This window comes from Drosophila erecta, unplaced genomic scaffold, assembly GCF_003286155.1.
Source record: "Drosophila erecta strain 14021-0224.00,06,07 unplaced genomic scaffold, DereRS2 tig00000055-arrow-pilon, whole genome shotgun sequence".
Lineage (NCBI taxonomy): Eukaryota > Metazoa > Arthropoda > Insecta > Diptera > Drosophilidae > Drosophila > Drosophila erecta.
The window spans coordinates 4928005-4951925 of NW_020825200.1; the positions used below are offsets into that span (position 1 = coordinate 4928005).

The following is a 23921-nucleotide window of genomic DNA, read 5'->3' on the forward strand; positions in this document are numbered from 1 at the left end:
GTGTTATGCAGATGGGACAATTATTACTCTCCATAATATTATCTCGCTCAGTGATCACCTTGCAGAATGCTTCGTACCATTCGTTGACTTGCTCCTCTTGGAGGCAGCTAACGATGGCATCCTTGGATATATCTTGTTCCAGAACTTGTTGACGCAGTAACTCGTTGTTGGCAACCTCCCGTTGAAGCTGCTGCAGCAGTGCGTCCCTCTCCTGCACCAGTTTCTCATTCTGTTCGGTGGCCAACTGGAGCAGACTCTGCTGCACACCATCGTAGTCGCTTGGCTCAATCTTCACTGTGTAGGGCGTATTCTGCTCTTCCAGACTCTGCTGCACATCATCGTCGTCACAACCATCGTAGTCGCTTGGCTCAATCTTCACTGTGTAGGGCGTATTCTGCTCTTCCATTGTTTTCCGGTTACTTTAAGCAATATTATTTATTTAAGAAGTCACAAAGCTACATATGTACATATGTTGAAGTGATCGGACAAGGGATGTCAAATGTACCGATTAGTTTGCTTCGGGGAAAACTATCGATGATTCTGAAGTTTTCTGCTGCTTAGTAGAAAATGGCAAAAGTGTGAACACACCTTTATTGAAATGCGATGCAGTGTGTAAGACAGCTTTTTGCTACCAGTGTTGCCACATGGAAAATCGATATGTGAAAACAAATTACATATGTACATTTTAGACAATCAGAAACCTTTTCTTTTGAGCAATCCAAATTATTTGTTACATTTACTGACCAATGAGTGCCACGAACAAAAAGACCGGGGAAGCAAGCTTGGCAGCACAGCAATTTAGGCAGAAACATCAATATATAAGCCTGATGATGATATTAGGAAGGTAAAAGGAAACTTTCTGCAATAGTTTCTCCAATTCTAAAATTTGCAATTTCAGATGCGACGATTTGCCAAGGAAGACCAAAAGCGATTACTCCCTTACCCGCATCAATTTCAAGTCCACTAACGTCTTGGGTAAGAAAATGGGTTTCTTTATTCATTTGGTGCACTGGCTTTTATCGGCTGTGCCGGGACTTACTATACTGTAGAATCACTTACAATTGTAAATGGAACTACTATCGCGGATTACACAATACATTCTGTTAGATGATTCAAATACACTTCTAGGAAATAGTAACTTTGATTAGCCAAACCGCTTCGACTCGAAAAAGAAAGTATTTCCCAGTGGAATTCCCCTACTTCGATTTGCGCTGCATTCGCGAGCGGAGCATCTTGTTCTCATCCGCACATTTAGTGGTGATGGCGGTGCGCACCTCCCGTGGAGTCATGTCCAGGCTGTTGGTCATCAGATAGACCAGATCGGCCACCTTGAGCGGATCCAGCTGTTGTTTGCTGGGACGAGCACAGTCCCTAAATGCCGGCGATGGTTTTCCGGAGAGCGTATGATGGGCCAGGGTGTCCCGGTCGAAGATCTCGCAGAGCAGCTTCCTGGTGATCGATGGTCCGGTCATATCCCAGTTGATGGCACTCAGGCTAACGCGGGATACTTCGGTGCCATTGGGACCGATCATCACCATCGGCGACTCGCCGTCCAGGTCGAATTCGAAACCAGGACACCGCCGTTTGGCATTCGGAGTGGACGTCACCGGTTTCTTGATGCGCTTCCTCTTGTTTCCCATTGGCTCCTCTCCACCGGGCACATAGTCCTCATCGTCATCGTCCAAACCAAGATCTTCGTCGTTTGTTTTCGGCGTCGAGGTGTTGTGCTCATCGGTTCCATCGCGAAACACATCAAAGGGCTCCGAACTCTGCTCCTGGTCCTTGTCCAGATCATGAGCCTGCTCTTGCTCCTGATCCATTTCCTGCACCTTCTCGATCTCAGTTGTTAGGAGATCGAGAGCCTTGCGCTTACTGCGCTCCCATCGCTGTAGAAGCCTCACACGTGACTCATTTACCGCCTGTATGGTGTTCTTCATCAGCTGCGAGTTCTCCATACCCTGCACAATGTCATCGAAGTCCTGATCTGGCACAGACCCGTCCCGAGGCGATCGATGTGCCCTTAGCAGTTTCTCAGCAGCCAGTGTCAGAGTTTCCAGAGTGCTCAGCTTGCTCAGCTTGCCATTATCGGACATTTCAATGTGGTGCATGGCGGTATCGGCGAACTCATTTGCTTCTTGAATGCGCCGCACCTTGCAGTCGTCGCTCTCCTCCTCCGTAAAGGAGTCATCCGTTCGCAGGCGGGCAATGATCTCCTCCACCTTTTTCTGCGTCTCTGACAACTGAATCGTCTGGGGATCGTAGGGCAATAGTGTCAGGGCAAATTCCAAACGCTGGCGACGGTTAATCTAGGAGGAAATGATATTTTATTTTAAAATGCTTCCCCTTGGCTTCCACTTAACTTACCATTATGCTGCTTGTTCTCCACTTGCAAACTGAATTGTTGCTAATAGGTCAACGCCTTATATACCAACGCGAACCGCTTCAGGTAGTTTTTTTGAAGTACTGATTAATCCTTTTATTGCCCTTTATAATTTTGCAGATGCTTCCACAGTCGATTTGGTGGCCATCGAGTCGGCTACGTTCCGCCTACCTGCCGGAGCAATTTGCAGCTGTCGTTCCGCTGGCTCCAAGTATCAACCGACTGCCATCGACTCGGAATCAAACCAAACCACTAAGGACATGGGAACCCAAGCCGGCTTCCAAACGGATTCCGATGAGGATTGCAATTTCGAACGTGATGCATCCACCCAATCGATGCTTAATATGCAAGACGCAGAGACACAATCGATTCCAAAATTATCTAAAAACATAAACAGCATACAAACGCAAACGGAATATGAAGAACCAAGCACTTGTAGAGTTACATCGGAAACTAAAAAGTCTAAAACTAAGCATAAAGATGAAAAAGCTACAAAATCGAATTCTTCGATGCGAAAATGCTTTTTCAAGCGCCCACTAATCGTAGTAAAAGGAGGCGCTCTCGTATCTACCGATTTTACAGCAAATGTCCATCAAACTAGAAATGAGAAAGTATTAGTCACTATTCGGAAAGAAGATAAACAGACCCAATATGAAAACCCTTCAGGGTCACAATCGAATAGTTCGAGCGATAAGCCTTCAGGTCCCTCAACCTGTTCCAAAATCCTCGATAGAGTACAGAATCTGGAAACAATTATGAAGAGACAGGAGCGTTCTCTAAGGGATTTGCAAGGATCTGTTAAATTATGGAAGGCACAGGAATGCAAGCTCTCTGATTGCAGAAGCATATTTCAAGTTCATCCGGAGGAACGCGAATTGCCAAGAAAACCTGAAACTTTTGACCAGGCTTCCCAGAAAAATGATATAGTTCGTTGCGAGAAACGCGAAATGCCAAACAAATCTGAAACATGTGATCGGGGTGCACAAAATAAAGATATAGCTCATTGCGAGTGCACATCCCAATTCGAAGAATTTCTTAAAATATTTATGAAGCCTGAAGCTGCGCAAGAAACACCGAAACCAAATAAGTCTCAACGCGAAAGTAATGGAAATTCTACAAAAAATAATCATAAGTGTTGCAAGGAGAACGGAAATGAAATATATCAGAATGATAATCAAATCTCAACTGCTACACAGTGCTTAAAAGATACAGAAAACTTTCTGCAACAATTTGATCGGGCTTTTGCTAAAACTAAAAGTGAAGAAACAATTGGCGACAAGTCCAAAAATGTTCCAAAAACAAACCACATCGAAATACCAACATCCGCTTGCTGTGCAGATCCTACGAAACAAAATCTTATGGAACAAAGGGTAGAAAACCTACTTGATGATTTTGTTGAATTAGTTAATAAACCCAAAGCAGATTCCATAAGTGTAAGAAAAGTTTCTTCCACATCTTGCTTGGAAGCAAAGATTTCCAGTCAATCAAATCAAACTGTAGAGAATGAAGTATACAAATCCTTGATTGAGCAGCTTATTAGTCTTTTCACAAAATCCAAGTCGTGTGAAAATAACCAGGCGCAGAAGACAGAATCTGAAACCTTCTCATTCGATCGTTTACTGGCGGAATTAATAAAAATGTTTACGAGATCCAACAGCCTGGAGGAGGACAGGTCCAAAAAAGTTACCATCTCAGAGAAGGAAACTATTTTGGGCGCCAGCTGCAATTGCTCGAAAGCTCATCGCAATGTTAAATCCACTGCAATGCAATCGGACCTTAAGATGTCGGATATGGACTTGGATTTTAACGGGCATAGGGGATCCTGTCAACTAGAAAGAAAATCTACACTAAGTGAAATTTTAAGGAACGCCCAGAGAAAGGATCAGTCGCCACGTGGATGCCAATTTTGTGGCGATGGCAGTCTGCCCATTCTGGACTCCTTGTTAGACGACCTATTTCGGCTGATTGGACCGAGGGCCTTCGATGACGTGGTACTCACCATACTGCGTCAGGAGGAAAATGTCTACCACATCAAGGTGTGTGAGATGGCTACCGGAAACCATCTGGGCTGTATTCTGGGGAATGGAAGGTCCATCAACCAAGCGATCGCCCTTGGATTATTCGAGGACATTCACACGTTCTGTGAGCTGGACAGGACCAGGGAGCACTACCCCAGGGTCTGTTCACTGGGCACCAGTCTGGACGCCCTTTGTCCACGGGAGCACGGCGGTGAGATTGTACCAGATGGAAGTGTCGACAAGGAAAGAGTCGTAGAATTTTGCACTCGTGTGCTGGGTCTCCCGGCTGGTCAAGCGTGCCGCTTCTTCTCCCTGACCAACGCCCTGAAATTGGCCAAGAAGTCATCATTCGATTGCTCTAGTGTGCTTCCTCATGGCACAAATCGAGGACTAACTCGCCTAGGAGCAGTCACTGGTAGCTTGGCTTACACGCCAAGTGATGTCAGTAATAACATTTTTTCTACAAAGGACTCGAGTGATGTGATCAAGACATCCAGCTTATTCCTACGCATCATTTCTGGGCACGATAATGAAGTTCAAGAAGATGAGGATGCATCATACATTCTTGATAACTAATATTCATTTTAGCTTGTGAAAACAGTGACCATTTCTTTCTCTTTACATTTCCCGTAGGGCTTTGAGACAAAATTTGTATACGCATTTTTATCGAATTTTGTATGAAAATACATTTTAAATGCAATTCGCATTTATTGCCACTTAGCAGCTGCGTATTGGGAAAATCCGCTCAATCAGCAACCTTTGCAGGTAATACACAATTAGAACAATCCCAGTTTAATCCCTTCCCGCTGGCAGATGTTGGTCATTTTAAAAGCCTATATAAAATTATGGAGTTAATGGCAGGTAGAACCATTGAACTATACCCTTTAACAACTATAAAATAACTGGCAGCGAGGAAGAGTTCATCAGTTGGCGAAGAAGGCTTCACCAATTAAGACATTCAAACAAGACGGTTCGAAAGGATTCATTGTTTTTCTTAATATATATTAGTTTTAAAGAACTTTTGCCTATTAAAAAAAAACACATCCGCCATCATGAGCAACATCAGCAACGACAGTGGATTGGATGACTCCGCGAACAGCGGAGCCGTTGTGAGCGCCAATGGACCGTTGGCAGCGACTAGGTTATCCTGGTTCCTGGCCGAAGTGGATGACGGCTTGATGAAGGACGGGAAACCAAATGGTCGGCGCCGTCTCTGCGTTCTCCATTCGATGGAACTATTAGAGTCCGATGTATCGGACAAGTACATGACTCGTTTCGTAGAATTCCGGGTCAATGGAATGGTGCTGGAGGCGAAACTTATACTGGCCGCGGATGAAAGGCGCCTGGTGGACGCAGCATTGCTTTCCATGAGCAAGGAGGAGAGGGAAGATGCCATATCCCAACAACTGTTGGTTCAGTACACCGAAAACGAAAAGGCTGGCGAGCGCCTAATCCAGAAACTAGTCTCTCCAAACAATGTGATGTGGCTGAGCACCAAGCCCGAGCTGAAGGGTAATCCTCTGGTGAGCCTGGCTCCCGGTTGCATCGCCCATGTTTTATACGCCTACGAAAGCCGTGATTATATGGAAAAGATCCTACTGCACCTGAAAGCGCGAAGCTTTGATCTCGCCTTCGATGATAATGTGGAAACTGAACCGGAGGCCATGAATGACGACACTTGGATGCTGGTGCAATACAGTCCCGAACCGGAGATGGTGGTCTACCAGGTGGTGCAATACAGGCAAACAGTGTGGCGGAACGAGAATCTATTTAAGGATGTGATTGCCTACATACAACTTCCTGGTAGCGACGTCGTCCTCCAGGCGGTAGTCATCAGCTATGGCCAGGACAAAGAGGCCCAGGAAGCGAAGTACGAGGAGTTACAAAGATTCCCTTTCGATATTGACTTTCCACTGCCTGAAGATTTGGAAAAGCATCCGGATCACATGACATCCACAGCCCTCTTCTCGCGAACCAGTTTGTACCAGAAGGCGGAACAGCGGGACTCCACTGGTGAACACAGGGAGCTGCGAAGAAGTCTGGAACAGATGACCGAAAAGGCGCAGGGCGAGGCGCAGTTGATCATAGATGCCTTCGACATGGTAGACAATATCAACAAGAATCTGCAGAGTCGATTGTCCGGAGAGGTGCGATCGGCAGTGGAGGCCACATCCGGAGACGAACTTCATTAGTTGGCAAACACATTACAAATTTCTTTCCATATAGTAAACTAAGTTACGTTGAAAGTTCAAAACTTAAAAGGTAAATGTTATTAGGCTAGAATTAAATACCAATTGTAAACTTTATCTTCAGGAAAACTGAATAAATATTCAAAGATCTGCAAATGATACGTGAATTAATATTTCTGTAGGTGTAAACATTTTTTATTGAGAGATTGTCTTGTTAAATTGACACACATATTTGAAAAAAAATGGAAAAATTTATAAAAGTTTATGAAGCTATGTGGCAGGCGGATGAGGGGCCTAAACAGATTCAAACACCGATGGTGAGTTGTGTACAACAAATGGAATCGGCATCATGTTAGGCGGCGGACCAACTCGTGGTGGTTGGACAAAAACGAGTGGTCCCGGTGGACGAATCATCAGATGATTCGGCATAACCGGCCGGATAGGTTGCATCCATCTAGGTGACCCGAAAAGAGGGAGCGGTGGTGATAGGAAAACCGGACGAGGAATAGCCATTGGTGCTGCCGTGGGGATCTGATTGTTTGGGGGAGGAACGAATTCTGGTGGATTATCTTGTAACGACTGGTTTGGTGACGACGGTCCACTGGAAACATTTTCAAATCTAGTTTCAAAACATTGTTCCCTCGCTTCGGAGTGTTGACGTGGACTTGAACCACGTGGCTGTGGTCTGAATGTGTTTCGTATCTGAAGAAACTGCCTCTTCATTCGGATCATATGGAGATGTCGAGGCAGCTTGGGTCGCCGCTTACGCGCAAGATCCCAGGCCTTGAATTCATCTGGCGGCAGAGGATGTAGGTTATCGTAGGGCACGCTTACAAGTTTTCCCTGCTCCTCGATAAACACTTGACAAGCGGATCTATTCCTATCGATCGATTGGATGTAACAAATGCTGAGCAGATCGCGTCTATTGGTATCCAACTCCACCTGGCACTTGGCTCCAACCTTGAAATTGTAGTCGCCTGTGTAGATATCCCATTGCCTCGCTTCGCGACGGGCTTCGACCAGGCTAGTAAGCTCAACGTTGCGAAACATATAGGGATCCATTGACTTGGCTGCCACGTAGCAGAAGGGCTGCCTTTTATGCTGCAGAAGGCCCAGCATGCAGGACATGTCTGGAGACTGCATGTCCAGCTCTAGCCTGCGATTATGAAACGGGCACAATTTGTAGTTATCAAGCAAGCAAATGGTGCTTCCGGGGCGATCCAGCTTGAAACTCCGTCCGTTGCGGCACAGCAAACGGATGACATTGCCGCGCGGGTCGTACTCAAAGTCAATGCCCCGTTTGAAGGTCTCTGGATACAGCATCCATTCCACAGCAAGACTAACATCCGGCAGGCGGAACACGTGCTTGTATAGCATCTTGAAGGCCACGGCCTGGCAAACGGCGGCTATATCGACGTCCTGCATGGTCAGCACGGAGTCGAAGTGCCCCTGTAGGTTAACAAAGATGCGTATGTTCTCCTGGTAGTCCGTGCTGTAGGTGATCTGTCGGCCCAGATCGAATGGTTCGTAGATAATGACATTCCGACGGTACAGGTGGCACAGGGCACTCAGTTCCAGCATGGTGCCTGCCGTCTTGGTCTTGCCCAGCCGCCACAGGTACTCTTCGAAGTTTTCACTCACAAATCGCCGGAAACTCCTCGATCGCCCGAACATAAAGCGCACGCACTCCATCCTCACTTCGTAGTGAAGCATCTGGGTGTCGTACACCTGCTCGGCGAACACGCGAAACAAACTTGAGGTGTCCATTATTATATGCTTCCGGAAGAGACGATGATGTTCCAAGAACTGATCTATAGGGTCTGATGCCTCTGTGGGAAGCTTTGGTTATGGTAATTGTGTAAGATGAAAATCACTGACCTACTTTTACTGCCAATGGAAACTGAACGCTGCAGTGCTTTGGACATCATTGTTGAGTAAAATATTCAAGTAATGGGCTCTCAAAAAAAATCGCAATATCAAGTCGTTCGAACTAATAGGAAAAAAATGAAGGAAAGCCACGCATTTAATAGGGCGTTGCCGGATGGTGGAATTCTGCACTTCCAACATAAGCCCTTAAAGTGGAACAGTGGAATTGGAAATCACACTTGCTTTCAATTAATAAAATTTCAGTATTTGTATGTACAGGCTTAAGCAACAGCTTTTATAAAAGCAAAATGCCAAACATCCATGTTATTTTATTTATAGCTTTTCCCTTTGAGGTCCTGTGTGAAAACGCTATTATCCTGCCATTTAAATATCAAAATGAAGTGAGGAAATGCAAAAGTCTAGCTACGTGGCAACACCGTTGAAAGGAAACGTATGCAATACCTAAAAGCTAAATCTTTATAATAATTGATAGTATCAGGTCATAACATTATCATCAAATATATTAATATATACATATTAACCTTTGCTGCGTACCTTAACCATTTAAGTATGACGTTTTGTTTCTGAACATAGATAATTCGTATTTATGAATACAATTTCCAATCCCATAAACTTCATAAAGTGGCTCTCAAAGCTGCAATGAATGTTTATCTTTGATAGCATTGATATATTACGCTTTCATGTGGATCAATAAAACAGGAACAGAGTAATAGAACATAAATAACCGCATAAATATTTAGATGCAAACGGCTGAAAAATGCAGCAATGGCATTCAATAAATTTAAACGCATTTGACACTCCAGCAGGTTGGTAATTAATTGATAGACAGAAATAATCGAGTAAATTATGTATAATTCGATTTCAGCACGTGTCGCCTTCAATTTCTACCAAAATGGCTACCATGTGCGATGCCCCCCAATTAACTAAGCGCTTTTCCATTACTTGGCAATCATGGATCATTCATGGGATTAATTCCGCCAACCGAGCCACTTCATCATCGCCACAAAATTGTGGGGAAAATTGTGGAAATGTGAGAGTAAGACTATCTCGATAATGAAGTGTACGGAAATAGACAAAGATTTAGGGGTTTCTTCCGCTGCCCATCGGGATATTGACTTGCTGATTATTTTTATTTGGCCGGCCAGCGCTTCAATTGAGACATAAAACTATGCCAACACACAAGCATAAACATTTATACACACGATTAGGAGTGCTGTTTGTTTTTATGTTTGGTTTAGCGCTTCCGTTTGCGGCCACCAAGAAATTCCAGCAGACATTGCGTATACGCATTAAATGGCCCAGAATGAGATACAAACAAACAGACGAGTGGGAGAAAAAAACAAAAGCGAAAATTTGGCGAAGCGAAGGGAGCCCAAACATTTGGTGCTATTAAAGTGAGCACATCTAGTTTAATAAAACACGGTCCATAAATCAATGAAAAACTAATCTGAAAATCAAAAGGGAAACACTGTGGAATTTGTTTAGTCCGAAATGAAATTGGCTGGCCAATAGAAAGCATGTGAAAACCCATACTGCACCAAAAATTATTGCGCTCTTTGTTCAACTTGTTGAAAATCATTTAAAATGCAAATCAATTAAATTAAAAGAACAACTTTATTCCCAACTCCGTGCCATTTTGGAAATTAAATTTATGCAAATGCAACAGCAGTAGCTGTAGTAGAAAAATAAAAAACTAAATTCAGGGCAAGCCGCAAGCTTAAATGCTCATTAGTGTTCTGAAGCGAGAAAAAACCAAATAAAATGAAATAAAATAGAACCCCCGAAACTAAAATCAAGAGGGAGCGCAGTGGAGCGTACTTTTGTCGCCTGCATCGCATTTACATTTTCAAATCCAGCAGTACTATATACTTGTGAGTTAGCACATAAGGACAAATATCTGCCCCATATAAATGCAAAGCTCCTCAGGAACCGGATGGCCTTAAGTAACCGAATTGCAGGCAATTAATTGGGACTTATGGCCAAAATCCAAGGCTGACTTGGACTTTGCCCGAAACAGAAAGATTTCGTTGGCTGCATTGTTATGCGCTCTTGTGTGAATTGATCCACTTTTAATGATGCACTCCAGTGGCGAAAATAATTTGCTTGTGACAGCCTTTAAGCCTTCTGCTAATGCTTTGTTTTAAATCACTGGTATTTCAGGCGAGTAAGCTTTGCTGTCTGTGCTTTTCTTCGTTAAGTGGAAACGCCATTGATTTCGGCACACAAATGCAATTCTGTTGCTATATAAGGAACATGTTAAGCATACGCAGCGTTGCCTCGGCGAAAGTTTTGTGCATGTAAATTTCACGATAAACTTTAACTAATTAAAAACTTGTGCTTAATGACAGAGACCGCAAAGGTTGTGCATTATTTTTCCGCCAGAAGGATTTCACATTTCGTTGGCTGCGTGGCGGGTATGTTGACAAATTGACATATTGTGGCTACAAAAAGTTGCAGCTATACGTCGCAGCCATTTCTCTTGCCACATGTGGCACAGCGGGAGGTGTAATACTTGCCGCTAATTCCGAGTTTGTTGCTCCAAGCCCGAAGCATTTGGTATCTAGCTTCCTGGCCCTATGCTCTGCTCACACAAAACTCATGGCCACACGATAAAACGGGAGCCAAACAAAACCGCACGCAGGCTACCAGCGGTTTACTTGCCCCTCAGCAATTGCTGTTCGAAAAAATATAATGGCACTGGATAAAAAGCATGTAAAACATTTTGTTCTTGGCCGAAAACTGCGGGAGCTGCAGTTTAAGAAATTCAGCCACTACTTGACTGGCGTTCAGTTAAAGAACTCTTCGAGTTTACTATCAATAACTTATTTTATTCACTTTTAAAGTGCATCTACACCGTTTCGTTGGCTTAACCTTTATTTGTGGTTTTTTCGTCTGTCTAGTTTAGCTTTACTTTGACTTAGTTCAAACCTGCTTACCTGGTTATGTTTTAGATACTTTCGGCCAAAACTTTACCTTTAAAAGTTTAAATAGTGCACATCAAGTAAACTTCATGCCTGCGAAAGAAATAAATATTTCATAACTTTCAAAAATGAAATAGAAAAAAGACACAATTTAAGTCTTAGGTTTGGCTTTAAAAACTCTTTGAATTTACAGTGATAGCCGCCACATATCGGGTATCACAGAGTCGGACTCCTTGAAGCATTTATTTTTTATAATTCACTTGAGCCTTGTTAAGACCGCTGGTGGGTAGCATGTGTGTGTTTATGGGCCACCACCTCATCATCAACTCGTGCCGTGCCCCACAATCCCCGCACCACTTGCAACCACTTGAATTTGCTGCGGTTGTTGCTGCTGCTCGTATTTGCCATGCCATTTGCTGGAGAAATTTTTCTTGATTGCCTCGCCCCCAGCATTTTGCTTGTTTTTCGCTTATGCGTCGTCATCTTTCTTCCGCAGTTTCCACTTCCTTTTACCATTTTCCACTGCTTTTCCCTTTTCTCCATTTTTTACTGTTTGTGTTTTTTGTTCTCCTGGCAGACAGTGATTTTGACATTTCACGCGCATTTGTTTGTTTTGCTTTTCTGGCCAGTAGCATTGACAGCGCGGGAAAGGTCAACATTTCCCTTTTTTTTTGCATACATAAGTGCGTAAGGCCATGTATTCATAGAAATCGTAGTGGGCCATAATAAAAATAAAGGCTGTGGAAGTGGCACGCAGGCTCATTAACATTTGCGAGGCACGTGGCGGGAATGACGCTAACTCAGTTGCTCCCCAGCGTCGCATTCGGCTTAGCCAAATTGATTTTCCGTTCTGCCAACAAAACAATCTGGCACAGCGAGAGAAAAACATAACAATATCCGTCACATAACCATAGCCAGTTTTGCATAGCTTTTCCAGTTCATAAGCCAAGGGTTTTATGATCACAATTTATCCGAATTTCGGCCAATTCGATTGCTCCTTTTCATGTGGAAAATATTTATGAATCGATACGTTTATAAAATATAAAGCACATTTTATAAATGCCATATCTTTATCTAAGGATGCACAGCATTTCGCTGTGTATTCCCGAAAGTGGAAATAAACATCAGGCCAACACACAATTTCACTCAAAACAATTATGAATGAATGGCCAGAAGAGCGCTCAAACCAGTTAACAGAGCAGCTGTTGCTGTCGAGTGTATGTTAACGCTTTCAGTTGGCCAACAGTCGCAGCTTCTGGCAAGTATTCTGGCTTTTAGTCCCACAACAGACGTCGAGGCGAGAGCACGCGGCCTAAAAGACGTGCGCATGTCAAGTTGCGAGCTGCGTTTGGTTTTCGATTCGAGCCACATGGCGTATACGCGATACGGTCTGTTCCACTGCCACTGCCTGCATTGAGTACCGAGTCAATATGGTCGGCGGTCAGTACTGCGGTCAGTAGCAGATAATGTGTCAATAATTGAACTGGGCAATCGGCATTGCTCGATCAGTATGTGAATAGCCGACACTCAACTGGAAAGGAACTTCGATGTAAGCATAAATAGCTGGCAAAAAGGTTAAAAAATTCAATAGAGTTTCTAGTAAATTGTGGGTGCAGTAAGGCCACGAACTAAAAGCACATCCCATTTCAACATTTATGAAATAATGTGGTAATTTTCTGTTAAGTGAAATGTGTAGGAAACACAACCTAATTACAAAAATTTATGTTTTCAACTAAGATTAAGGATTTGAATTGCTTGTATTTAAGAAAATACAGCCTCAGCATAAATGAAATTGGAACACTTAAATATCCAGACACAAAAGCCCTTATATCACTTAGCCCAATCAATTAGATCAAATGAAATATCAATACGAAGTAGAATAAAAATGGTCCACAGCACCGGAGAAATTCGAATAAATAAATGCAAATGAAATAAGTTCAAATCGGATCAGCCGAGTGACGTATTTAAATTTCACCAGTGGCAAATCGAGCCGCCACGTAGTTCGAGATTCGAAATTCGGGGCGGATTGCATTAGGGAAGTTCTTACCTTCTTTTGCCGCTCGAATTTCCCGGGGGCACTTGGGATGCACGTGAACTCTGTGCCGATGGATTTTCCATTCCCCATTTTCCCCGTCCCGCTCCCTTAAACATTTCCTGCGACGTTTGTCAACGCCATTTGCCCTCTGTTTGATTTGCATATTGCTACCTGTCTGCGTTTCTGAGAAGCCCGTGAACGTGCGTGAAAAGTAAACAGGGGACAGGAAAAACAAAAGAGACGCCGAACGTGATAAAATAGGCGGAAGAATAGCGGATAAAAAATGAAAACATTTGCCGGAAAACAAAGAAAATTATCGGACCAGATGCCCGGGCTTTCCGTTGTCCCTTCCCGGGGGAAAGTTGTAATACAAAAATAAAAATAAAACCCGGGGGTCGCCAGTGACAAGTGACAGGTTGCTTGTTTGCCCGGCCAAATAATGTGGTCAGGTCCGTCTGATATGGCCGCCTAATTTGGGCGACGCTTTTATTGTTTGCCCACGGACATGGCGTCATTATCTTCGGGCATTTCCATGCCCTCCCCAATTGTTTGCACGCACTTTTAACGTGTTTATTCGGCCGCAGCGCAAACTAATTGAAACACACCGGGCGTATACTTATTGTAATGCCCGTGGGCGTGTCACGTTCCGCGTGCAATCAGTGGCCGCCTTGAAATCCACTCGTCTGCAATTGCAGTGCACTCCCCTGCCACGCCCACCGTTTGCTCTTTGAGGCGTTCGCTCGGAGGTGCCACTGTCATTTGGCCCTCAATGCCAGCAGCTGAAAGCTGAAACAACAGCTCACTGCTTCCTCAGTTCCCGTAGTGCTCGTCCTCACCATCATCATCATCGTCATAGTCATCGTCATAGTCATCGTCATCATCATCCCCATCCGCCGTAGTCGCGGGTACGGCGTATTCGCGCAGAGGTTCACGCTGAGGTTGAGGTTCAGCCGAGCTGAGTGAGTGAGTGAGTGCCATGGGCGGCAACTTGTTTACCTGCCTGTGTTTTAATGAAATGCAAATGCAAACACTAGCCGCGGAGCACCATGGGCTCCATAGGCTCAAAGTGGGCCAAAAATAGGTGAAGGATTAACTGCAGGCAGAAGCCATTACCCGCTTTCTAAGCCCGCTTTTATTTATGTCTAAAGTGCTGGAAAGTTACTTTCTTCTAGAAACACATTCACAAAATCGTATTTCAACAGTTACAGCGAACAATTTATAAATTAAGTATAATCGCAACCAGATAAGCGAGTACTTTAAGGAGCAAAGCATATCTATAAGTATATAGCTAGCAAGTTGACTGAATCTCAGTTTAATTTTGATAAAACTTTGCAGATTTCCATTTGAGTTAAAAACACAGAACACTTTATTTGGAGCTTTTATAGGCGGATGTTGTGATTAGTTTGTTTAAAACAGCATTGTTTGTTTTCATAAGCTCGCTCGATGGCTTCGTACGATTGATTGCACCCAGAGAACAAATCGAAATAAGCCTCCGAATCTAAGCGTAAACATGCCACAGTGCGCACCTGTACCCTCCGCCCCCCGCAGCAAGGTAATTTTTCCTGGCCCTCTGCAATGGCACTTAGTGGTAATGGGGTTACTGCCAAGGAGCCGCACACGCTGGAGAATGTCCCTGATTTTGTGCGCAAACACTTAAATTTCCGTGACAGATGACAATTTGCCACAATTGCACATTGCAGTGCAATTAGATTTAATAAATTTACAAATCCCATTTGGTCGCCATTAGATTCGTATGTAACACAATTTCATTCACGCTAGTATTAGCCTTTTTGTCCTTTTTAAATTGGCCAAAGATTCCTTTACGGCCAAGAGGGATGATCTTTAGCCCGCAGCTTGGTCTTAAGTTCTCTTTGCCATCGGGGTCGTAAAAGCGGATTTAAGCGCCATTTCAAAATTGCCTGGAATTGACCGCCATTGCGTTGGATTTCGACTTAAAGTGCCATTTGTGTATGCATTAAATTTATGGCAAAACATTAAACTAAATACTCCACATCGAAGCTATCGAAGGTGTCGCAGCGGAAATTGAACGTGACAAACTTATGAAAAGCGCTGAAACATGTTGGCCTAAGCGGCTTTTTATGACGGATACTCAATTTTTCCTAATGGTACCTGTGGGCTTAACAGAGGTTGGTAAAAAAGCCGTCCGATTTGTATCTGAATATAAGCATGACATGCTCGACAAGTTTAAAGTTTTAATTAAACAAGTACGATGAGCTAATTACTACATTATGATAAACTTAACAGAAAGAGCACTTTAGACTTTTAGCAAACCTTGAAATGAAGTCAAGGATAAAACGTTAAGATAAATATTATTTTGCAATTCAAGTTAAATACATTTAAAGTTATGTGCATTGAGTTTTAAGCCCACGTCAAGTCAAAGCGTCAAGGATAACGTCAAATACTCGTGTCCTTAAGGCGAACGGGAAAAGTTGAAAACTTTTCCAATTCACTTAGTTCATTAACTTGATTCATCGGCAAGCGAGTTGCCCGAACTCCACAAATGGTAATCAACTGCCATTGATTGCTCCTTTTTTTCAGGTTCTAGTCCTGTGCCAAAAACTCATCTCGATTAAAGCTGTGGATTGCAGAAAACCCCATTGACCTTGGCCGGAAACCAGAGAGGATTATTTTCTTTTGGCCTGGCCCAGCGTCAACTCTTTGGTAACATATCACTCAACTCAAGTTTTTGCCCCGGCCCTAAAGTTGCCATGAATAACTTGCGAATTTCTTTGAAAATGACTCGCTCAAAGGCGGAAGTTTCCGCTCTCCCCGCGTTTGACATGCAGGAACGGTCGTCACTTGAATTTAATTAAAAAAGAATTTGTTCTAAACTTTGGAGCTGCAAAGGCTGCTGCTGCATTTACTTACCCATTAGAGGGCTCAATCCGCATTAATACACAAGTCGGGTCAGAGGACCCGAGCGTAATCATAATGTGCTTGCAAATAACGCCTTTGATTTATGCTGATAACTCAATTTGGATGCCTCATACTTTATTCTGACGCCTGGATACATTTTCATTAATCTATTACGGCCAGCGGCGACCGATTTCACTTTAATTCAATTTATATCTACCAACAACATCATCCGCAACACCATCGAGAATTCGTATTCGTATTTATTTCATGCGCACGATTTCGAATATCAAAACCGAAACCGAAACTGAAACCATACCGTCAACACCCCATGGGCCATGATGTCGGGACAAAGTCACTTAGCTGCTTATCTCCTCGGAACTAAGCCAGATCGCCCTCAAATGGAGTGGGCGTGTCACATTGTGTCTGGTTGTTATTTTTTTTTTGTGTCACGCATTGGGGAATATGTACGAATATGCACGACAAATTCATTATAATATCGCCCAACCGAAATCGTCGACGGCTTGAATTTTCCTGCGTGCGTGCCAAGACATACGGCAAACGAATTTCCTCCCGAATTGCTGTGGTATTGGTGGCATGCACACAGATACTCACCCACACACAACGCACAACACACACACAGGCAGCAGGCGAACGAAAACACTCGCTGATCCAATATGAAATCAGTTTAAATGCGCCCCAATGTGTCGTTCCTGGATTATGATTGCGAACGTTTGCGGCTGCCCCGAGGGCGGATACAAATGTAATGAAAAGTGTTTTCTATATTTGGCCATAGCCAAAGAGGATTATTTCCAAGTGGTAGTACTGCTTGTACCGTAAATGTGATATAAACATAAATGTAATAGATATATATTTATTTGCAATAAAATTAATAGTCCGACTGTGCTGTTCAATCCATTAGCATTAAATTAGTTTCACCTACATTATTTCATTATTTAAATCACATTAGTTAGATATTGAAATATTGTCAGCAGGTTGATTATTTATTTTGTGTCAGCAGTTCTCAATTATATATTTAATCTTTATCCAATCCATTTGTAGCTGGTCTTGATTTATTTTAGTTCAATTGAAGAAAATACATAAATTGGGTGAAAAAAATAAAACTGATTAAATAGTTTCGGTCTGTTCTTTGTTTCAAAGCAATCGGATATTGATTAAATATTAGAAAAAGAAACAATCTCTATTAAATCGGTGTAATAAAAAAAGTCGTTGTTTAACTAGCATATTTATTCTTTATATCCCTGCAATTCGCTTAAAAATAACGAAATGCAGCTGCTGGGCATGCAAAACATACACCGGCATAGAATGAAATCCTATGGGTATTATTTAAATAAGTACAGATCATCTTCTGAATACAAAAATACAAGTTTGCTTAAGAGTCAGAGAGAAAAGCTTCAGAATTACGCTTTTTTTCCGCTGCTGCAAAGTGCCCATGGCCGGCGAAAAAGTATTCTTTATTCTTGAGGCACCACAAAATAAGAAATGTGAGGAAAAATCGTTCTGAAATTTCCGCCCCAGCCTTATCCTTTATTTTGAGCAAAGGGCCTGAAAAGGACCCAGTGCCTGTTCATGTGTGTAAATGGGAGCATGTGAGTGTTTTTCAGCCACTGTGTGAGTGCGGCATTATGCTCCCTGGCATTTTTATGGCACTTTAACTTTATGTTGAGTAATTCCCGGCTGAAGGGCGAGAGTCAAGAGCTCGGCAAAGTGTGGCCGAGACCATGATGACCGTTTCGCAGGGGCTATTGAATGTGAGTCCGGCCCTTGACAGCGGCCATTGAATTTATTAATTGCTTAATCATGATCATCCGGTTTGCTACCTTTTTTCATTCACACCTGAATGGTTATTTACAATTATATTGTTTCGTCATAAAAGTTCATTGTTTCTGAAAACAATGTAGACCTTTGTTAGTTTTGGGTATTTTTAAATTCACCAAATTAAATAATTGCTTGCGATAAGACATTTCGGTCCAAAAGTAATCAAATTTTTAATCATAGCATTTGAAATAATTGACCAAATAAAAATTGGCATACCTCTTTGAGCTTGTATTTTATCCGCAAATCGATTTGCATTAAAATTTGCCTAATTTAAATTTTTGACATTTTCGGCAAAATTTGATGATGGTAAAAAAAATGCGAAAACTGATGGAAAAATAAATTTTTTTGTATTCACCAAAAAGTGATAGGGATCGTTGGCATTGGTAATAAGATGCAAAAAACTGTTGTTCTTTTATATTTATGACCATTTTTAGCTGAGTTGTAAAGAAAAAACCATTCTTAGATATTGAGTTTTTGCCAAAGGACGTTTTTCTTATTTTTGGACCAAATATATTTTGACTTTTCGTCATAGCTCAGGAAATAATTGACCAAATAACAATTGGCATTCCTCTTTGAGCTTGTATTTTATCCCCAAATCGATTTGCATTAAAATTTGCTTAATTTAAATTTTTGACATTTTCGGCAAAATTTGATGATGGTACCCCTTAAAAAAAATGCGAAAAATGATGGAAAAATAAATTTTTTTGTATTCACCAAAAAGTGATAGGGATCGTTGGCATTGGTAATAAGATGCAAAAAACTGTTATTCTTTTATATTTATGACCATTTTTAGCTGAGTTGTGAAGAAAAAACCATTCTTAGATATTGAGTTTTTGCCAAAGGACGTTTTTCTTATTTTTGGACCAAATATATTTTGACTTTTCGTCATAGCTCAGGAAATAATTGACCAAATAACAATTGGCATACCTCTTTGAGCTTGTATTTTATCCCCAAATCGATTTGCATTAAAATTTGCTTAATTTAAATTTTTGACATTTTCGGCAAAATTTGATGATGGTACCCCTTAAAAAAAATGCGAAAAATGATGGAAAAATAATTTTTTTTGTATTCACCAAAAAGTGATAGGGATCGTTGGCATTGGTAATAAGATGCAAAAAACTGTTATTCTTTTATATTTATGACCATTTTTAGCTGAGTTGTGAAGAAAAAACCATTCTTAGATATTGAGTTTTTGCCAAAGGACGTTTTTCTTATTTTTGGACCAAATATATTTTGACTTTTCGTCATAGCTCAGGAAATAATTGACCAAATAACAATTGGCATACCTCTTTGAGCTTGTATTTTATCCCCAAATCGATTTGCATTAAAATTTGCTTAATTTAAATTTTTGACATTTTCGGCAAAATTTGATGATGGTACCCCTTAAAAAAAATGCGAAAAATGATGGAAAAATAATTTTTTTTGTATTCACCAAAAAGTTATAGGGATCGTTGGCATTGGTAATAAGATGCAAAAAACTGTTATTCTTTTATATTTATGACCATTTTTAGCTGAGTTGTGAAGAAAAAACCATTCTTAGATATTGAGTTTTTGCCAAAGGACGTTTTTTATATTTTTGGACCAAATATATTTTGACTTTTCGTCATAGCTCAGGAAATAATTGACCAAATAACAATTGGCATACCTCTTTGAGCTTGTATTTTATCCCCAAATCGATTTGCATTAAAATTTGCTTAATTTAAATTTTTGACATTTTCGGCAAAATTTGATGATGGTACCCCTTAAAAAAAATGCGAAAAATGATGGAAAAATAATTTTTTTTGTATTCACCAAAAAGTGATAGGGATCGTTGGCATTGGTAATAAGATGCAAAAAACTGTTATTCTTTTATATTTATGACCATTTTTAGCTGAGTTGTGAAGAAAAAACCATTCTTAGATATTGAGTTTTTGCCAAAGGACGTTTTTCTTATTTTTGGACCAAATATATTTTGACTTTTCGTCATAGCTCAGGAAATAATTGACCAAATAACAATTGGCATACCTCTTTGAGCTTGTATTTTATCCCCAAATCGATTTGCATTAAAATTTGCTTAATTTAAATTTTTGACATTTTCGGCAAAATTTGATGATGATACCCCTTAAAAAAAATGCGAAAAATGATGGAAAAATAATTTTTTTTGTATTCACCAAAAAGTGATAGGGATCGTTGGCATTGGTAATAAGATGCAAAAAACTGTTATTCTTTTATATTTATGACCATTTTTAGCTGAGTTGTGAAGAAAAAACCATTCTTAGATATTGAGTTTTTGCCAAAGGACGTTTTTCTTATTTTTGGACCAAATATATTTTGACTTTTCGTCATAGCTCAGGAAATAATTGACCAAATAACAATTGGCATACCTCTTTGAGCTTGTATTTTATCCCCAAATCGATTTGCATTAAAATTTGCTTAATTTAAATTTTTGACATTTTCGGCAAAATTTGATGATGGTACCCCTTAAAAAAATGCGAAAAATGATGGAAAAATAAATTTTTTTGTATTCACCAAAAAGTGCTAGGGATCGTTGGCATTGGTAATAAGATGCAAAAAACTGTTATTCTTTTATATTTATGACCATTTTTAGCTGAGTTGTGAAGAAAAAACCATTCTTAGATATTGAGTTTTTGCCAAAGGACGTTTTTCATATTTTTGGAACGACTTTTCGTCATAGCTCAGGAAATAATTGACCAAATAACAATTGGCATACCTCTTTGAGCTTGTATTTTATCCCCAAATCGATTTGCATTAAAATTTGCCTAATTTAAATTTTTGACATTTTCGGCAAAATTTGATGATTTAAAAAATTTAAAAAAAATGCGAAAAATGATGGAAAAATAAATTTTTTTGTATTCACCAAAAAGTGATAGGGATCGTTGGCATTGGTAATAAGATGCAAAAAACTGTTATTCTTTTATATTTATGACCATTTTTAGCTGAGTTGTGAAGAAAAAACCATTCTTAGATATTGAGTTTTTGCCAAAGGACGTTTTTCTTATTTTTGGACCAAATATATTTTGACTTTTCGTCATAGCTCAGGAAATAATTGACCAAATAACAATTGGCATACCTCTTTGAGCTTGTATTTTATCCCCAAATCGATTTGCATTAAAATTTGCTTAATTTAAATTTTTGACATTTTCGGCAAAATTTGATGATGGTACCCCTTAAAAAAAATGCGAAAAATGATGGAAAAATAATTTTTTTTGTATTCACCAAAAAGTGATAGGGATCGTTGGCATTGGTAATAAGATGCAAAAAACTGTTATTCTTTTATATTTATGACCATTTTTAGCTGAGTTGTGAAGAAAAAACCATTCTTAGATATTGAGTTTTTGCCAAAGGACGTTTTTCTTATTTTTGGACCAAATATATTTTGACTTTTCGTCATAGCTCAGGAAATAATTGACCAAATAACAATTGGCATACCTCTTTGAGCTTGTATTTTATCCCCAAATCGATTTGCATTAAAATTTGCTTAATTTAAATTTTTGACATTTTCGGCAAAATTTGATGATGGTACCCCTTAAAAAAAATGCGAAAAATGATGGAAAAATAAATTTTTTTGTATTCACCAAAAAGTGCTAGGGATCGTTGGCATTGGTAATAAGATGCAAAAAACTGTTATTCTTTTATATTTATGACCATTTTTAGCTGAGTTGTGAAGAAAAAACCATTCTTAGATATTGAGTTTTTGCCAAAGGACGTTTTTCATATTTTTGGAACGACTTTTCGTCATAGCTCAGGAAATAATTGACCAAATAACAATTGGCATACCTCTTTGAGCTTGTATTTTATCCCCAAATCGATTTGCATTAAAATTTGCCTAATTTAAATTTTTGACATTTTCGGCAAAATTTGATGATTTAAAAAATTTAAAAAAAATGCGAAAAATGATGGAAAAATAAATTTTTTTGTATTCACCAAAAAGTGATAGGGATCGTTGGCATTGGTAATAAGATGCAAAAAACTGTTATTCTTTTATATTTATGACCATTTTTAGCTGAGTTGTGAAGAAAAAACCTTTACAAAACAGAGCTATGAATGCTGAAGTTTTTTATGCTGTGTACCTATTTATTATTTCCACAATTTTTAAATTGTGCATTTTTTTCCCATTAAAATATTTATTTATTACTAGTTAGTTTTTAATATTTATTGTTAATAGATGCAATTTATTCAATGGGGAACTCCATGTTGTACTCGCGCTTGAGGATGAACTTCAGGTCTAGCACGCTAACGTGGCTCTTTCGGTACTTGGCCAACTTGACCATGCGCATGGAAACGTCATTAACGAAGGCATCGGCTATTCTGGCCATCATATCGCATCCTTGATCGTCCAGCGAGGCATTTCCATCGATTTTGTGCACAAATTGCTGCATGTTGCTCTTGCTGATAATCTGATAGGATAGGAAATGCGTATCGATTAATGCGTCCTAATTGGGAAAGTCGTTACTTACATCATAGCTGCCACCCGGGATGCACAGGCTCTCCGTTTCGGTGGCTGGCTCCTTCTCCACGGAGGTTTCGCTGCTGGTGTTACTGGAGCTGCTCGAGGATCTGGTCGAAAAGGGGCTCTCGTTGCCCGACGATTTATCGCTGTCATCGCCATTTAGGGCAAAAGACCAAGGGTCCTTGTTCTTCCTATCCATGCTTCAATTAATTTGATGTCCTTTTGCGTTTATATCACATGCACTAGGTGAGGAAATGGCTTGAACTGGTTGGAAATTATAGGGAAGAAGGGTGTGAGTCATTGCATACTTTTGGGACAAGAAAATGTTGAATCCTAATGGAAAAGTAAAATTTTTTTTTGGGTGTCGTGGGTCATTAGACTTTCTCGCTTTTTTCCTCTGCAATAGTTTGGATCGGGAAAACCCAGCTGGGCCTTGCAGACTCAACTCTTCGCCCTTGGCCTGCCATAAATAACCAGTTTAAGTCGCTCTCTCCCTGCAGCTGAAAACGATTTCCATTGTTGCCGCAGCGTTTTCCCTTTCCGCTGCGGCTTTTCCTTCACGGTTTTTCCGCCGCCTTGTGCTTTTGATTTATGTTCCGACTGGGCTGTGCGCTTTTCACTTCTCATGCGCCACCGCCGTCTAAATAAATATCAAAAAGCAACAAATTGTGGCCGTGCCGTAAACGACCTTTGCCCCGGCATAAGAAGTAGCCAGGCGACAAACGCGTCGTCATAGCTTAATTTTATGCCAGGTGAGTCCTGACAAGGCCAGTCAAAACAACAGCCCACACGTGCCCAGGTGTCCTGCCAGCCTATTATGCCGTTTGTTCTTTTCGCAAGCCCTCAATGCACAGTGGGAATTTCGCTTCAGCGGAGCTCCGCGCCTAATTTAAGGCCACCTTGGGAGCTACGGGTTTCAGGCTGCAACTTGAGCCATCTGTGCAATCTGATTTATATGCGCGGTTTACGGCTATAATTTATATGCCTAGTTAGCAGTCTAAACGTAAATAATTTAAACTGGAACACCATTGAAAATAGAAGTTAACTGAATATTCGGATCTATTTCTTATAAAAAAATGATTAAAGATTTATACAGAAAAACCAATAAGAAGTATTGCTAAGCTTAGCTCAAGTTGCAAGCATATTTATTAGGTAGAAACATCTTTTACTATTAAAATGTACTATATTCTCATGTTGCCAGTGCCACAGTGCCCGTTTTTGTCATTCTAAAACGCTGTGCCATTTGCTTTTGCTGCGCTCCGGCCACTTTTGAGGTGCTCCTCGGTGTCCTCGGCTTAATAAAGTCGCCTACTTAAAGCGAGCGACAA

At 40.8% G+C, this 23921-nt stretch overlaps 6 protein-coding genes across 6 annotated transcripts in view; 3 read left to right on the forward strand and 3 right to left on the reverse strand.

The window, feature by feature from the left end:
- Window positions 1–582: 582 nt before the first annotated feature.
- LOC6543478 lies at window positions 583–5051 on the forward strand. Its single transcript, XM_001968661.3, has 3 exons — window positions 583–844; window positions 899–975; window positions 2501–5051. Exons 1-3 carry the CDS (start codon window positions 747–749, stop codon window positions 4972–4974), a joined length of 2649 nt encoding a protein of 882 aa, XP_001968697.1. The 5' UTR covers window positions 583–746; the 3' UTR covers window positions 4975–5051.
- Window positions 970–2450, reverse strand: LOC6543484 (early boundary activity protein 1). Its single transcript, XM_001968662.3, has 2 exons — window positions 2365–2450; window positions 970–2306 (listed from the first exon to the last, which is right to left on the reverse strand). The coding sequence occupies exons 1-2, from the start codon at window positions 2365–2367 to the stop codon at window positions 1197–1199; spliced, it is 1113 nt and encodes a 370-aa protein (XP_001968698.3). The 5' UTR covers window positions 2368–2450; the 3' UTR covers window positions 970–1196.
- A 187-nt stretch (window positions 5052–5238) lies between the features above and the next one.
- On the forward strand, window positions 5239–6742 carry LOC6543532 (early boundary activity protein 3). Its single transcript, XM_001968663.3, has one exon. It carries the CDS (start codon window positions 5451–5453, stop codon window positions 6588–6590), a length of 1140 nt encoding a protein of 379 aa, XP_001968699.1. The 5' UTR covers window positions 5239–5450; the 3' UTR covers window positions 6591–6742.
- A 139-nt stretch (window positions 6743–6881) lies between these two features.
- Window positions 6882–8515, reverse strand: LOC6543436 (protein ovarian tumor locus). Its single transcript, XM_001968664.3, has 3 exons — window positions 8470–8515; window positions 7247–8416; window positions 6882–7144 (listed from the first exon to the last, which is right to left on the reverse strand). The coding sequence occupies exons 1-3, from the start codon at window positions 8513–8515 to the stop codon at window positions 6882–6884; spliced, it is 1479 nt and encodes a 492-aa protein (XP_001968700.2).
- A 4162-nt stretch (window positions 8516–12677) lies between these two features.
- LOC6543461 overlaps window positions 12678–23921 on the forward strand; it is a 30000-nt gene continuing 18756 nt past the window's right edge. Inside the window, exon 1 of the mRNA XM_015159827.2 lies at window positions 12678–12944. The gene's annotated coding sequence lies outside the window, so the exon portion shown is untranslated. The remainder of the gene's footprint in view (window positions 12945–23921) is intronic.
- Window positions 22273–22809, reverse strand: LOC6543407 (transcription initiation factor TFIID subunit 12). The gene is made up of 2 exons (XM_001968666.3): window positions 22601–22809; window positions 22273–22540 (listed from the first exon to the last, which is right to left on the reverse strand). Exons 1-2 carry the CDS (start codon window positions 22790–22792, stop codon window positions 22316–22318), a joined length of 417 nt encoding a protein of 138 aa, XP_001968702.1. The 5' UTR covers window positions 22793–22809; the 3' UTR covers window positions 22273–22315.

Coding starts and splice junctions, on each gene's coding strand:
- LOC6543407 (XM_001968666.3), bottom strand. CDS start 22,792: ATGGATAGGAAGAACAAGGACCCTTGGTCTTTTGCCCTAAATGGCGAT. Junction 22,541..22,600: donor TCCCGGGTGGCAGCTATGAT/GTAAGTAACGAC, acceptor CTATCCTATCAG/ATTATCAGCAAGAGCAACAT.
- LOC6543532 (XM_001968663.3), top strand. CDS start 5,451: ATGAGCAACATCAGCAACGACAGTGGATTGGATGACTCCGCGAACAGC.
- LOC6543478 (XM_001968661.3), top strand. CDS start 747: ATGAGTGCCACGAACAAAAAGACCGGGGAAGCAAGCTTGGCAGCACAG. Junction 845..898: donor CTGATGATGATATTAGGAAG/GTAAAAGGAAAC, acceptor TTGCAATTTCAG/ATGCGACGATTTGCCAAGGA. Junction 976..2,500: donor CAAGTCCACTAACGTCTTGG/GTAAGAAAATGG, acceptor ATAATTTTGCAG/ATGCTTCCACAGTCGATTTG.
- LOC6543436 (XM_001968664.3), bottom strand. CDS start 8,515: ATGATGTCCAAAGCACTGCAGCGTTCAGTTTCCATTGGCAGTAAAA. Junction 8,417..8,469: donor AGTTTCCATTGGCAGTAAAA/GTAGGTCAGTGA, acceptor AGCTTCCCACAG/AGGCATCAGACCCTATAGAT. Junction 7,145..7,246: donor GCCACGTGGTTCAAGTCCAC/GTCAACACTCCG, acceptor ATAATCCACCAG/AATTCGTTCCTCCCCCAAAC.